Here is a 13,020-nt window from a genome sequence, read left to right as displayed (position 1 = left end):
AAGAATTCGAGTTTCTAAGTGATCTTCCCAAATGGATAGGTTCTTTGAATGCAAGTTGTAAATGTGCAAGATTTTCCCCTGTTTCACTTTTCCTATTTACTTGTATTTGGGTTTTCAAAACCCGATTACAAGTAATTGTGGTAATGTTGACCTTCCCCCTTTTGGTAAAAAGAGTTAAATCTTTTTTTAACAAAATTTACAAATGTTGAAGAATTGCCATGAAACTCATTCATTTGATTTTGAGATTTACAAATCTGATTACAAGTTGAAGTTTTTCCCTTTTTCAAGTTGTCAAGCTGAAAATATTCCTTCCCATACATGTACATGGTCATAAACTTCATTCCCATCATTTCCCACATATCAAAATCCCTATTCCCACCATTTCATCCACTCATTTCACACCTTCATCCATTTTTCCCATTTAAAGTCTACTTGCAGTCGGAATTTTAAAACCTGATTGCAGTTGTGTCTTCACTTACAGGCAGCCTTCCAGAACCCGAATTGGTCCAAAATGCACTCAAAAACACTTGAAAATGAGTCTTAAAGGTCCAATTACAAGTGCAAACTTGTGGATACCCATTACACATATGAAGTTGCATGTTTGTTCTCCACAATTGCAAGTTAATGCTCTTGTTTTTCCACACATGTAATGAAGTTTCTAGAACCCGAAATTCACTTGTGAGTCCATTTTTGCATCAATGTATCCCCTCCCTTGTCAGTGTTGTTTGCACACACGGCCTACCAAATCAATAAATTAAGGCATGGGCCTTATTTTGCAAGCAGATTCCAAGATTGGAGAAAGAACAACAACATGACGGAGCCACACAAGGAGATGGATAAGTGACATGAATGGTTGAGAGCATAGAATGCTTTCAAGATAGAGATAGGCTTCTTACTTCAACCTTCCAAAGAACTTCTCTCCTGAAAAGTCAGTACTACCCCAAACATGTGAAAGGTTGGAGTTCGCTAGTTAAAGACACAAAGACTATCAAAGGTGTAAGTTCTTGTTCCAATTCAAGATGTCATTTACCTCGATCACAAAGTATCTTGTAGTAGCATGAAGATTTTCAAAACAAAGGATGATGTAATTAGAGTCATGTCTTCAAACAAATAGAATAGTTTCAATTGTGTATTTGAAATTTTGTTTTGACAAGTTTACTTGTAAAAAAAACAATTTTGTAATTGCAAGTTTATCACTTGCACTTTTGTAATTACAAGTAAGCTGATTACAAGTCAATTTAGAATAGGACTTGTAATTTTGAATAAGTCTTAGGACTATAGTTAGAATAAGTCATGGTGGTTGAGATAATTTCTCAAGTTAGTTGGGATCCTCCCACTTCTCAAGGCACCTCTCCTATAAATACTTGAGGGGGTCTATTGTAATTTAAATATTTTGGCAATGCAACAAAACTCTGTCAGTTTGTATGTACACTCTAAGACTTTGAGCTTAGTTGTAAATCAAATTGCAGTCAATTAAAAGAGGCAAATTGATTTCAAACTTTGTGTTGATTCAACGTGTTATGTGACAATATTTTCTAGAGATTGATTGTATGTTTTGAGGTGTTATACAAGAGGGATTCAAGCTCAATCTTGCAGACTTTGAGCTGCTTATTGTGTTTGGAATTTTAGATTGGTTTTAAGATTTGCTACTGCAGGCTTTGAGATGCTTGTCACGTCTGAAACTATTGTAGGACGCTCAAGCAAAGAGGTAACTTGCAAAGTTTGTGTTGCTTTTATTTTCTCTGTTTGTGCATAAGAGGTGCATCATGTAGTTAGACTTTGAGCTGCTACATGTTGTGCTTGGTTACCAGAGAATCATCTAAAACGGTTGATAGGAGAATAGATAGTTGAAGTCTTTGAGCTTTCTTTATGTTTTCCCGTCCCAGGGAAGTGACAGAGGTCTTTGTGCATTCATGGAAACTTTGCTTCCCTTTATGTTCCAAATCCTACAAAAAAGTCTCATTTCTGTATATGCTGTTATTTATTTCCAATTGCTATTACTTTTTTGTAAAGAGAAAAGAGTATAGTTTTTCTTGAAACAAGAAGAAAGACTGTTGTCTCACCCATATTAGATTAGTTTAGTTTGTAGATAGTGGGAGCCTTCCCTAAATTAGGAAAGTATCATACTCACACACTGTGGCTGAAACCACAATTTTGCACATCCCCCAGGTGTACAAAGTTTTCAACCAACAGCATGCACTTGCTCGTATAGAAAAACAATAAACTATGCCACAACTGCTACATACTTATGCATTTATTCAATCTAATCTGTGTTGTAATAAAGCATGCTTTTGTCTGCACATCAATCTGCAGGATGAATTTGGTCTCTTCAAGATGCTGCTACATCGTTTATTATGACAGTTGGAACCGTTGAACATGAATTTCAATCAATTTGTGATGGATTGGAAGCTCTTATGTTTATAAACAGGGTCAATATCATTGTGGAAGTAACTGAAATAAAGAATTATCTAGAAAAGAGCGAAATGAAAAATATTTTCAAGGTTGCCACTGAAATTTAACTTTACTATTTGCCATCTAAAAATCAAGCTGCAATTTCTCTTTACCTTTATGTCAATTTTTTCACCAAGTAATACTCAACAACAAAATTTTACAACAGCCAACAGAGGAATGTTTCTTTCTTAACCAGGAATTCATAGATCAAATATAGCTACAAAAGAGGAGCTTACATTTCAGAGAGATCTTTGCCAAAATTATCAACAAATACATGCTTTATGGCCTCTATTTGATAGGGTATTGCCTATGGGACAAAAATTGCAGTTAGATAACTGAATATAATGCAATGTATTTTACTTTCATCTCAAACATGAACAAGAAAAAACAAAATATAAGAAGAGATAGAGAAATCTGCAGAAGCTTAGCCCTGATACCTGGTCCTGTAATGTTGAAAGTGTTGAAGTATATTCTTTGGGCACATGTTGCATGGATGCAACAAACTGGCCAGCTTTGAGGTAGAAACCTTTATTTGACTCGCATAGCTTTAAAATTCTCTTAGCTGCACGAAGATGAACCTGGAAACCAATATTAGAATCTAGCATAAGCCAAGAAGCATGGTACCTCAATGTGACAGTTTCAATCTGTGCAGATTTTAAATATGTATAGAGATTCTTCCACTTTGACAGATGTTTAATCATCTAAAAGAAAACGAGGAAATTAAATCTTCAGAATTGATAGTAAGTAAAAATTAACAAAAGACTAATGTTTAGCACAATGGATAAAACGTATAGAACTTGTTGAGTGATGTTTTGTGACCACACCAACACAGAATAAAGTTTCCCAGCAGTCATCTTATCCTCTCTTGATCAAAATCAGATGTATGCTCAAATTGCAGGAAGATCATACATTGACTCCAAGATTCCAAGTGCGTACTAGATACTTTACTGCATATATAGACTCGTTTGGCTTTGATGTTTGCTGGTAATCCAATGGGACTTACGTTTGAATCATTCTTTCACTTCTTTGTTCTGGCTGGAATTTCATCATCAAATATAGCAATTCTATGGTGCTTCTGCTTTGAACAAGCTAAACTGGAATGAACTGAAATTAAGGGAGAAAGGGTTTAGGAAGACTAAGCTAAATCTAAGAACTCAACAGATAGCAATGCTTCAAATGAGATCAACCACACTTCACTTTGCCACTAGAAGAAAACTACATTAAGTGGGTGCAATCTTCAAAGGTTGTGCTTGAAGGATTTTAAACCATTGATGAACACCATCAAAGAACAATGTTCATCCCACAATTCAGATTAAGCGCACACATAAAATAGCTCAGTCCAACCTTGAATTGTTGATAAAAATCATCTATCAACAAAAAGTATGAGCAAACGATCTTCATCTTAAAACACGACGATCAACCTTGTTCATCTAAATGCTTGAAAGTAAATTCTACTCTAAGCAAGGAAGGTGAAGCCAAGCAAGTTTTGAGAAATAACTTAAGTGAACACCATCAAAGAACAATGTATCACTATTATTATCTCAATAACTTATCGCAACAATTTCATACAATCTCCCTCCTTACAAATGAAGGGTCATCCCCTTATATAGTTTTCCAGCCTTAGTTACATGCAAACCCTAATTAGTGTTTGACCCAAAAGATTCCACACACATGATGCAACAAGGTGGGAATAAACAATAATAACCCATCATGCCCATTATCAATTAATTACATTCCTACCAAAAATGGCGTCCACTGTGCAATAAATGCATTACTTTCAAATTCAGTTACATGCAAACGATGCTCCACTATCTCATTAAGTATGAAGACTGCCATGCATTGAATTTGCCGCCACTTGGTCAAATGCCCACCAACAATAAATGTGCCATCATGTCGCCATGCATTCAATAGATTCTCGACATGCAAGTGGACCTTGCCATCATAGGAACTATAATTTTTAGGGTTGCGCTTCATTAATATGGAATCAATATTCTCTTTGCATGTCACCAGCTCATCCTTTACAAGGTCATTATTGTAGACTTCCTGCTTCGTGAATCATCGCCTACCACCATCAAAATTAGAATGGGTTCATACTCCCGTGCATCGTTCTTGTTCATTCAGTACGACCTTCTCCGTACAAGTTGGGCAACGGGTACGAGGAGTATTCGATGTATGCACAACTCCAGAGGTATCCCCTTCAAGTCCTTGTACGTCCATGCAAAGACATCTTTGTACTCCAAAAATATTTTAATCTTCGAAAGTATGAACCCATTCTGAGGGCAATGGTGGCAAGCTATGATTCACAAAGCAAGAAGTCTACAATAACAATGCACGACCACAAAATGGTTATCTCTTTTTGGCCGCAAGAGTTTACCAAAGTTTTTGGGATACCCAACCGGGGGCCTGTTGTGACCATTTCACACATCGCCCCATTAAAATGGGGACCCCCTCTTTTTGCTCGGTTTTGCCTGTTTCTCTCTCTGCTTTTAGGGTTTTGAGTAGGTGAGTCAGTCATCTGGACTGGGGTTAAGCCTTAGGGTTTCCGTTTTGATGATTTTAAGCCAGTGTCCAGTCCAATTTTGAAGAATTTTTTAGCATCCTCGTGTAGGTTGCAATTTTGAGATAAGGTGAATCTGTCAGGGGGTCAAGTAAGTCTGTCTAGGTTCAGTCGGAATTTTGAATGCAAGTCCAAATTTTGCCTAAGTGTTAATGATGGAATTGTGAATTTTTGTCCGAGTGATTTTTGGCTAATTTTTGAGAATTTTGATAATTGAGCCCGAGCATTGGAAATGGCCTAATTTTGCCTTGTGAAGTGACTAAAGCCTTAAAATCTTGATATTTTGGCCTATGGAAGTGAAATCGCTCCTGTCCCTCAACCAGGGACCAGGGCGAAATTGATATTTTATGCATCTTGGTTATTAATTTATTTCATTTGTCTTGTGCAGGGTCGCCAGGAGGTGCAGTTGAACGTGAATTGAAAGTTTTGAAGATTTTAAGACTCAAAATTGGCAAGTTTTTCAAAGTTTAAGGTCAAATCGCTCCTGTCCCTCAGTCAGGGACTAGGGCGAAATGACTTACTTAGACCATTTTGACCTCATTTTGATCAAATTGAAGCGTCAAGGACGTAATGGAAGGTGAAATCAACATGATAGAGCGCCAGGATTGAGTCGTTTGCAATAAAAGTTGAACTTTTGCCCTCAAGGACAAAAATCGCTCCTGTCCCTCACTGAAGGACCGGAGCTTATTTCTCAAAATTTCACTGTCCTTGCAGGACCAAGACGATTTTTGGATTGGAAGAGATAAAGGAGGACATCTTTTGTCCATTGAATATAATTTGAAGAAATTTGCAAACAAGGAAACATGCTATGAAGACAAATCGCTCCTGTCCCTCACTAAAGGACAGGAGCTTGAAATCCAAAATTGCCTTATCCTTGAAAGATTTGAACGATTTCGCGATTTGAGAAGAACAAGGGAGGTACATTTTACTCGTTGAATATAATTTGATTGTACCTCGAAGGAGAAAATTGGCCCTAGAAGCAAAATCGCTCCTGTCCCTCTGCCAGGGACCAGGGCGAATTTTAATGATAGCTCCTGTCCCTCTCTCAGGGACCAGAGCGATTTCCTTATAAGACAAGTTTTGGCAAAGTGAAATGAATTTTTTAAGTTTGAGGCAAGTAAAAGGAGGCGTAACAAATCTATTGAATATAATTTTGAAGAGTGCAAGACGCCAGTGAAGCCTATTTTGTCCTAGGCGCTCCTGTCCCTCTCCCAGGGACCAGAATGATTTCCTCTTAAGGCGAATTTCTCACCAAGTTGAAGCAAATTCCATGTCAAAAATGAGTGAAGGGGAACATAGCGGATCCATTGAAGATAGTTTTAAACGTTGGCAAAGAATGATTGAGCTTATAAGTGCAAGTTCGCTCCTGTCCTTCAGTCAAGGACCAGGGCGAAATTTTGGTTATTTAGCCTTCCCTTCCGATTTTTTGATGAATCCGGGCCAAGGTACAAGGGGGCAATGATGTTTGGAACACCTCGAAGAGAAACAAAGTTGCAAGGACCGCGAAAAGTGATGGAAGTGGTCAAGTTCGCTCCTGTCCCTCTCCCAGGGACCAGAGCGAAATGTCTAAGTATGCTTAATTTTGAGGTGTCACTTCCATTTCAAACGTTCAAAAAGGAGTAAGGAACACCATTTTATACTTTGAAGGCAATTGCAAGTTGATATGAACAAGGATTAGCCCAATGAACAAAGGTTCGCTCCTGTCCTTCAATCAAGGACCAGGGCGATATTCATAAAATCAATCATTCCTTCCAAAGATCACATCAAAGCAAAGTTACACAAGGTTGAAAATGCCTTTAAGAAGATGATAAGTAAGGGGTTAACGTCAAAGGATGGCAATCTCAAGCTAAAATGTAAAGTTCGCTCCTATCCCTCACCAAGGGACCAGGGCGAAACTCACTTGAATATCAAATTTGCCTTGTAAAGGACAAGTAAAGTACGCATGGAATGAATGGATAGAATTGTTACTTGCCTTGTGATGCAAATTGGTGATTAAAGAGACAAAGACCAAGGAAGAAAAGCACAATCGCTCCTATCCCTCAGTCAGGGACCAGAGCGAAAATGGTCTAGGAGGCATTCGTTTCAAAACATTGAATCAATCAAGCTCAAAGTTCCTATTTAAAATGCCAGTTTCAACGTAGAGGAAGTGGTTTTGAACGTGAAAATCAAGACCAAAAAGCTAAGGCCCTCCTGTCCCTCTCCCAGGGACCAGAGCGATGTGGTTTGTATCCCTTACATCTCCCATGTTTGGCGCCAATAAATTTTGAAATACATTAAATGCTTAATTTCAATAAACCTTGAAATATTTAATTAAAATTAGCATTTAGAATAGCGCATGAAACATTTATTAATTAATTTTGCCTTTTAAAAAATCGAAATAATTAATTATAAAGGCATTTTAATTAATTAATTAATTAAATAAATAAAATTGGAGCACTTGGGTTTTATTTTCTATATTTTACAAAGTCGGCCTCCTTTTATTTAATTTTTTTTGTTATTTTTTGCCTTATTTTCAAGTCGGCCTAGAGTTAATTAAAGAGGTAAGCGCCTATAAAGGGGAGGTATGATATCGCATTTCAAATCATCATTTAATCATCTTTTCATATGCGATTTGGAGAGGCGAATGAGGAGCGAATTTCATCAAGAATACAAGGTGTGAAATCTCATCAAGGAGAGTGCGAATTTGGTTTGAAGAGGAGCGAATACTCTATCAAGACGTTGAAGACCCCAAAGTTGGTGGAGTTGACAAGAAAGGCGCCTTTGCTAGAGGAGGACCACGTTGATACTTCAAACTTCGATTTTGCCTAGGCGAATTTCCTTATTTTTGCACCTTTTGTTAGCATTAGCTCTCAAGTGAGGTATGGCGAAGTCTTCTTTTGTCTCAAATTTTGAATTTTGATCGTCATAGTCTCAATCTTGAAATTTGAATTTTGAAATTTTGAATTTCCTATAGCTCAATCGTATTTAGGAAATGATAACTCAAAGACTTATCATGAAGTTTCCTAAATTCTATCTTTAATCTAATCTATGTTTTTACATTGCAAAATCTATTTCTCATTATGAAATGTTGTGTAGGTGTTACGATGGCGACCCCGAAGGCGGGAGCATCCACCAATCGTCCAACTCTCATGAAGGAAGATCAAAAGAACGAAGAATTGGAGACCAAGATCGTGTCTAAGTGGAGCAACATTGGAGATACCAACTTGGGAAACTTCAGTACGAAGAAGTTTCGAGAGGTCCCTTACATTGGCAAGCCATCACCTGTCGCCAGGAGGATAATTGAAAGTGGCATCATTAAGGCGGTCGGCTTCCCTCCAGCAGTCCAGTGCCATGAGTTGATGATCGAGTGTGCTCGCCATTATGATCCACAGTCCAGATCGATCGTGTCCAAGGAGGGAAACACTTTGGCTTACCTTTCAGAGGAGGCTATAAGTGAGGTTTTCCATCTTCCAGAGCACAGAGATATGATCTACAAAAGCATAGAAGGAGCCAGGTCCATGTACGAGGATGATCCAGACGCTTGCCTAAGCATCATCAACAAGAACTGGTTACTCAAGAGTCGTCCTTGCCTGAGCAAGATTCCGAATACACCACATAGGATCGACTTCCAGGAGGAGTACAGAGATTTGATAACACTACTCAACCGAGTCACAGGAGCTCCTCAAGCCTTCTATTTCGAGAAGTGGATGTTCTACTTCATCCAAGTGATAGTTCAGGGAAAAGGAACAATTCATTGGGCTAGAATGATTAGCCATTGCTTGGACGTACAGTTAAGGAGACTGAAGGCTACCAAGTCTTTCCACATGAGTTCATACGTCATATATGCCTTAATCAGGAGCTTTGAGTATGCAGGACTACCTCACAGAGGAGTGATTGGAAGAGGACCCGGCGAGGTCAGAGTTTGTGATTCCTATGTTCACTTGCATCATCCGCCAGGAAGTAACTACAAGTTAGTCAATGATACCTTCACGATGAACATCACCAGGACATTGCAAGGCGGGATTCACAATCGGCTATCTCAGGATGCACAAGAGCTTGTAAAGAGGTACAGTGCATGGTTTATCCAATTTCCGAAATTGACATATATTAGAGTTCATGGATGTCCTTCACCTCCATACATGTTGCCGAGATATCCGACAGACAGAATAGTGTTACTTGAGGTAACTAGACAGTTGGCAGCTTATGCGAAGGCATTCAGACACAAACATGGAAATGGAGTTCCTGTGCCTATCATATTAGGGAATTCAGTTGAGGTATGTCCTAATGCTCTAGCCATGGATGATGCAGAGAAGGAATTAGCTTTGTATTCATTTTCATTCTTTGCCTTGAGAGAGAGCTTTGATCCTTATGGGTATGTAGAGGACACAGTCGGAAGAAAATATAAGCATGAGTTTCAGATTGAAGACTTTGTGATGAATCTCTTAGATGACCTTGAAGTGAAAAGAAAGATGCATTCTAGATTGCCTTTAGACTTCATCAGGAAATGCAAGATTTACAGAGTGGCCGACCAAGCTCAGGACAGTGGTAGACATCTCCAATCATCTTATGATCGAGAAAGCAAATCAGTGAGGCTAGATTGGAATGAACCCGAGATTATGGATCTAGATACTTTGATGGCTTCAGTTTTGTCTTGTACTCGCAGATGGGTTGATGTGCAGCATCAGAAGTTGAGAGAGCAAGGCATATCTATGACTTTCACTTTGGAAGAAAGACCAGTTGAAGGAGGAGCAACTGTAAGTGAGGGTAATCCTAATCCCAGAAATGCAAGCGAAGGCAACCTTCGAAGCGTAAGTGAGGGCAATCCCCATCCAAGAGGCTCGAAGAGGAAAGAGAGACCTGAGAAAAGAGAATCTTCCAAGAAGAAGCAAGAGGCCAACCGAGATTGTTCATCCGGCACATCTTCTCGACAAGAGAAGAGGACACTTGAGATAGAGGAGTCTATGGAATCAATGGTACAGAACGATAAAGAAGGACAGGCACCTCGAAGGTCACCAAGTGGGTCTCTCCAAGCTAATGAGCTACATGAAGATAAGGAAGATAATGAAGTAACATCTCCTCTCAGAGAAGAAGAAACATTGCCTAAGGAGATACAGGTTAAAGAAACAAGATCGGCCATCCCAGATTGGTTAAAGGAAAGACTTACAAGGGTGATTGTGATCGAAGACGAGGACAATGTGATTGATTTAGAGAGCCTTGTTGGAAATTCTCAGGAAATGACAGAGAAGAGGAAGGCTACTAAGATGTCCAAGATGATCAGAGATGAGACAGGATCCAGGAAATTGCAGATAGCTACACCGGCAATAGACAAGTATGAAGGTGAGATCCTCGCAGAAGAATATGATGTAGAGACATTTGAGCTTGGTCCACTCACAGCCGAGCAGACACTAGATGAGGCCACCGATTCATTTGAAGCATTGAAAGACAAGCTTAGGGAAGAAATGGAGTAAAATAGAAAGCTTGAGAGAGAGAGAGGTGCATGGCGAAGCTACTTCAGCCATCTCAATCAGCCTTTGGGACGTCAAGATCCAGCAGTATCTCCTATGCAGGCACTTCCCCTTCAATCAATTGGTGAGGCAGAGAGAGTCAGGAGTTTGGTCCAGCTTATGAGCTCTTGGATTGACAAATCTCATACAGTTGCTATGGAATTTGCAATGAGGATGATGCAGACCATTCACCGAGCTATCCAGGTTCTTGAGATCATCCACAACTTGATGATAACGGTAGCTGCCTTTGCTCATACTAAAGATGTTATCATTCCTGTCTTGCAAGTAATCAGACAAACATCAAGGAAGGTCCTAGTGCAAGAAAAGATAATGGATGGAGGACCTCATAGTTTACTTCAGTGGTCGACTTTACTCCAGATGAAGGAAGTTCTCTTCGAGGACATCAGTACTAGATGCAGTCATGTTGAGGAGGTTATCCACCCGATCCAGGACAGAGTGTTTGAGGTACTACATACTATTCTTGGCAGGAGGATCGAAGTTGAGACAGATGTGGATTTGCAGGAATTGGAGGAAAGGGTCAAGGTCATCTTTTGCAAAGATGCGAATGTCATCACAGATGAGCAACGGGACCAGATGTTTGCTACCATGCTCCTGATTGAGAAGACCAAGGAACTTGAACCTGAATGGGACGCTGCTCTTCTCAAGGCATTTGATCAGGTCATCCACTTAGAAGAACGAATGAGGAATCTTCCCGAGATTCCAATTGCTGAGATCGAAGGAATCGTCTCCAGATTCATTGCATATGCTAAAAAGGAGCATTGGAAAGAGAATAAGATTCTAGATGAGAGGTTGTTATAGATGATGTGGCACCTTAATTGTCATTGGTCTATGTCTCCTAGATTTTCGTGCCAAATTTAATATTTGGCTATGCATTTAATATTGTTCAGTAAAAAGGGGGCTATTTGTAATAAACCCTAATTAGGGTTTAGGTGTCATAATCTTGGCCATTGATCTTCTTTTTGATCTGGACCGTTCATTGTAATTGAGGATGCTATATATACCCTCATTTCTTTTCATTTTGTAACTAGAAAAACTAGAGATTAAGGAAAAATTAGAGAATTAGAGAGATATTAGAGATTAGCAAGTTATTTTGTAGCAAGATTGAGCTTTGAGGAAGGAATTTCAAACAATTGTTGTTCATGATGGCTTTGAGATCAATAAAATATTGAAGTTATGGTGTTTTATTGCAATTCTTGTGGTTATCTTCATGGTTGTTCATTTTCTTGAATCATTCTCAATCAAAGTAGTGTTTTAATTTGAAGGACAAAGTGTTGGACTTGATCTTTGGTAGGATTCACTTTCCAAACCACTAGCTTCTTGCTAATTGTAGGAACGCCTTGCGTGGTCAACTGGAGAAACTTGAATCACTTAAACCTTCAAATCATTGTTGTATCTTGGATATGTGCCTTTGTGGTAGTGTCTATGATCCTAGATGAATTGAAAAATCATTTGTTACCTTAGAAGATCGCATCAATTTCAATTGAGTTGTTATTTTATGGCAATATTGAAGTTGGTAGAATCTTGCCAAATCTCGTCCACATTGAGTCATTCTTAGGGTTAGATTAGACTAGATCTCTTGTAAGCCCTACTCTTTTGATCTTTTTTGAGAATTCGTTTAGTTTAGGAAATTCTACTTCGGAAACATAAGGCCCCTTGATGACACAGCAATCACAACGACCACTGGTGCTTATCCACACGTAGAGACCCTACTTAAAAGAACATTGGAGTCACCCTAACTGATCCTTTTTGCGATATCTTCAGCAGTTAGAGACTTTATTCAAGAGAGGATAAGGTACCCTTGGGTATTTTATTCTGTGTATGATTGTGTACAAAATACACATCAACAGGGCCAAAGGTGGCCAAGGCACCAGGCAAGATGTTAGAGAAAGACAGAGACTTCTTGATCAGCCCAGTGTGCAAGAGCGACCTTACAGAGAAAGAGAAGGAGAGCATTCAGAGCAACAACAGTTGCAGGATCAAGAAAGTGCATGTAGCCACGGCAAACTGGAAAGCCCTCATGGACCTGTTGGTGTACGTTTTATCATCTACCAAATAAAATGTCTAGGACACTCTACCCTCTCTTGAACAAGAATAAAATGTCTAGGACACTCTATCCTCTCCTCAACAAAATCACTACATGTGCCAAGATTGCAAAGAAAGACCACACAGCAACTCCAAGGTCTATCTGTGCGAACAAGCGACTTTATGTGGATAGCTTCCTTTGTGATGTATGCTGAAATACAAGGGAGACTTACGCTCAACTAAGATTGGTCACAAGCTAGGACTTAGATGGATTTAACAATGTAGGCTCTCTCTTTTCTTTTTTTGGATTTTCGGATTTTAGACTTCAAAAAAAAAGGATAAAAAAGACAAGGGTTCAGAAGCTCTAAACTACTCCTAAGAACTCAGGAGACGGTTAAGGTTGGGTGAAACCAATAAGAATGCTTTATTTCGCCACACTAGGACAACTACGCAAAGCAAGTGCAATCTTCTAAGGGTGTGCTCAAG

General features: G+C 39.0%; 1 protein-coding gene across 2 annotated transcripts in view; it reads right to left on the bottom strand.

The window, feature by feature from the left end:
• Positions 1 to 13,020, bottom strand: part of LOC131857287 (uncharacterized) — a 116,734-nt gene that overhangs the window by 91,902 nt on the left and 11,812 nt on the right. The window contains exons 3-4 of one of the 2 annotated variants that reach the window (XM_059209560.1): positions 2,889 to 3,029; positions 2,688 to 2,758 (exon numbers count right to left, since the gene is read on the bottom strand). In XM_059209560.1, the coding sequence (XP_059065543.1) occupies positions 2,688 to 2,758; positions 2,889 to 3,029 (212 nt within the window). The remainder of the gene's footprint in view (positions 1 to 2,687; positions 2,759 to 2,888; positions 3,030 to 13,020) is intronic. The other variant, XM_059209561.1, reaches the window with a different exon arrangement.

This window comes from Cryptomeria japonica, chromosome 8 (assembly GCF_030272615.1).
Source record: "Cryptomeria japonica chromosome 8, Sugi_1.0, whole genome shotgun sequence".
In the NCBI taxonomy this organism is placed as follows: domain Eukaryota; kingdom Viridiplantae; phylum Streptophyta; class Pinopsida; order Cupressales; family Cupressaceae; genus Cryptomeria; species Cryptomeria japonica.
This window is presented reverse-complemented; position numbering and strand designations above follow the sequence as displayed.